The following is a 2,500-nucleotide window of genomic DNA, read 5'->3' on the forward strand; positions in this document are numbered from 1 at the left end:
GACCTGACGATACTGACAACCCATGTGTATTTTCCAACACCAAATGCTCAATGAACTATTTAATTGTACTGGTTTAGCCACAAAGACCAAATAATAAATCACATATTACAATGTTATAAAAATTAAATTCCATAGTCTACTACAACTACAACTATTTTAAGTACGGTTTATCAATATTACATTAACTGTCACCAGTATTTACTATTTCCATATTTGAAATTCTCAGGAATGTACTTCCTTTGGGTATGCTTTAACACAGGGGTGAGGAACGGTTTTCATTCGAAGGGCCACTTCAAATTTTATGAAGTCCTCCAAAGGCCTTGCCATGATCACAAACCAGGATTTCCCCTTGCACATTAGGTCTACTTTAAAGGTGGCCACCTTTACAACAGACCCCCACCTTCACTAGGTCCCCTGAATTTCTAGGATTCCTTTACAAAACATGGCATAATTCATGTGAAACGGCATAACATTAAAGTTATATCTGGGGCTGGATAAGATGGCCTCTAGGTGCCGTAAACGTCCCTAACAGCAGGTGTCGACTGTAAAGACACAAGATGTGACTAACGGTTTCTGTCACACATGTCCCACCCTGCCGGTGGCTGTGGCTTATTCTCGACACACAAAGACTCCCTCAACACATGTCTGCAGTCTTACGTAACATGCGCACATTTCAAAAGTTTTTTTTTAAAAGCACTACAAATAAAACATCTCAAATCAGCAAATTATATTGATACAACTTCAAACACAGAAACGGTCAACACTGAAATAAATGACAAACTATTAGACAGAGGACCAAGATCAAAGAGTCTCGTTGGCTATGTGTGTCAGCACGGAAGCTGTTCTACTCCAACTCCATCAGATTAACATATTGTCTAGAACTAATAAATAGGTAAATCCAGACATCATCAGCACACACACAACCCTTTTCTTAAAATAAAATGAATGAATAAAAAGACTACAAAAACATCTAATCTAAGTCTACGTATTCAATCAACAAGTTTACGCCCAAAGAGCTTCAGTCTGGTAATGCACCAATAGGAGACGCATGCAATTCTTCAACTGATACAACGTTAAAAAAGAAAATCCCCTTAGCTTACAAACCCAATCAATAAAAACTAAACAAACAAAAGCAAATTATGTCGTCTTACTTAAGCCCTCTGAACTCTAAACAAACCTCACCGTGGCTTTGTCTCTCAAGACGCCATCGAAATTAAATGGCCTTTTCTTATAAACACCAATAACAAGCAAACATACAATACAAAACAAACCAATCCTACCAACCAACACTGCGTGTGTGTGTGTGTGTGTGTGTGTGTGTGTGTGTGTGTGTGTGTGTGTGTGTGTGTGTGTGTGTGTGTGTGTGTGTGTGTGTGTGTGTGTGTGTGTGTGTGTGTGTGTGTGTGTGTGTGTGTGTGTGTGTGTGTGCACGAGTGTATGTGTCAAAAAGAAGGGCCAAGCAATTCACAAACTTGTGCTCAATATCTTGCATCATTGGGAGCCTCTTCATATGGAAACGCAGGTGCCACATTTATCCACAGAACATTATGAACAGAGGATTCTAGTGCTGTATAAGACTCCGCTAAGCCCAATTTGGATTGTGCCATGAAAAATGTATATCTGTCAATCCAAATAAAGAAGTAAAATGTGTGTGTGTGTGTGTGTGTGTGTGTGTGTGTGTGTGTGTGTGTGTGTGTGTGTGTGTGTGTGTGTGTGTGTGTGTGTGTGTGTGTGTGTGTGTGTGTGTGTGTGTGTGTGTGTGTGTGTGTGTGTGTGTGTGTGTGTGTGAGTCCTACCTGTTCAAGGTCTCGACCCAGCGTCCTTTCACCTCAGGCGAGCTGCAGGAGAAGCAACAGCATGGTGAGGGTGAGCGAGTCTCGAGAAGTCGTCGGCTAGTTCTTACACCGCGCTCTTCCGTGTGCTACGCTACGTCTCCAAGTTGAATAAACTCAGCAAATGAAGAGGTGGATCGCAACTAAGGTTCTTCTTTTCTTCTTTTTAATTTTTTTATTCTTTACATGGCAGCAGAAAAAACAGACAAACGTTTTTTTTGGCTGTTGCCTTCAGTCAGTGTCTACTGAGTCACTAGAAGCCCCAAAAAGTCCAAAAGTCACAAACGCAGTGCACAGCAGTGATCACCAGGAGCGGCAGTACACACACTGAGAGGGGCACGCCTCGCCGCGGCGCTTTTCTTACTTTCTGTGTGTGTGTGTGTCTGAATGTGTGTGTGTGTGTTGGTGCGCGCGGAAAGTTTGCGGGCCGGGCCCCACATGATGAGAGGAAGACACGTCACAGTGTTGCAGCTTTACTTCCTCTTTTTGGGGGACTGACTGCTGAAGGGGGCGGGGCAGTATGGCAGTGTGTGTGTGTGTGTGTGTGTGTGTGTGTGTGTGTGCGTGTGTGTGTGTGTGTGTGTGTGTGTGTGTGTGTGTGTGTGTGTGCGTGTGCGCGTGCGTGTGTGTGTGTGTGTGTGTGTGTGTGTGTGTACGTACGCTGATTC

The 2,500-nt window shown here is 43.2% G+C and overlaps 1 protein-coding gene across 3 annotated transcripts in view; it reads right to left on the reverse strand.

The window, feature by feature from the left end:
- Positions 1 to 2,500, reverse strand: part of tagapb (T cell activation RhoGTPase activating protein b) — a 90,583-nt gene that overhangs the window by 23,316 nt on the left and 64,767 nt on the right. For 2 of the 3 annotated variants that reach the window (XM_063223731.1, XM_063223729.1), the window contains exon 5: positions 1,797 to 1,838. In XM_063223731.1, coding sequence (XP_063079801.1) covers positions 1,797 to 1,838 — 42 coding nt within the window. Of the gene's footprint in view, positions 1 to 1,796; positions 2,208 to 2,500 lie in introns of those variants that run through there. The other variant, XM_063223732.1, reaches the window with a different exon arrangement.

This window comes from Engraulis encrasicolus, chromosome 18 (assembly GCF_034702125.1).
Source record: "Engraulis encrasicolus isolate BLACKSEA-1 chromosome 18, IST_EnEncr_1.0, whole genome shotgun sequence".
Lineage (NCBI taxonomy): Eukaryota > Metazoa > Chordata > Actinopteri > Clupeiformes > Engraulidae > Engraulis > Engraulis encrasicolus.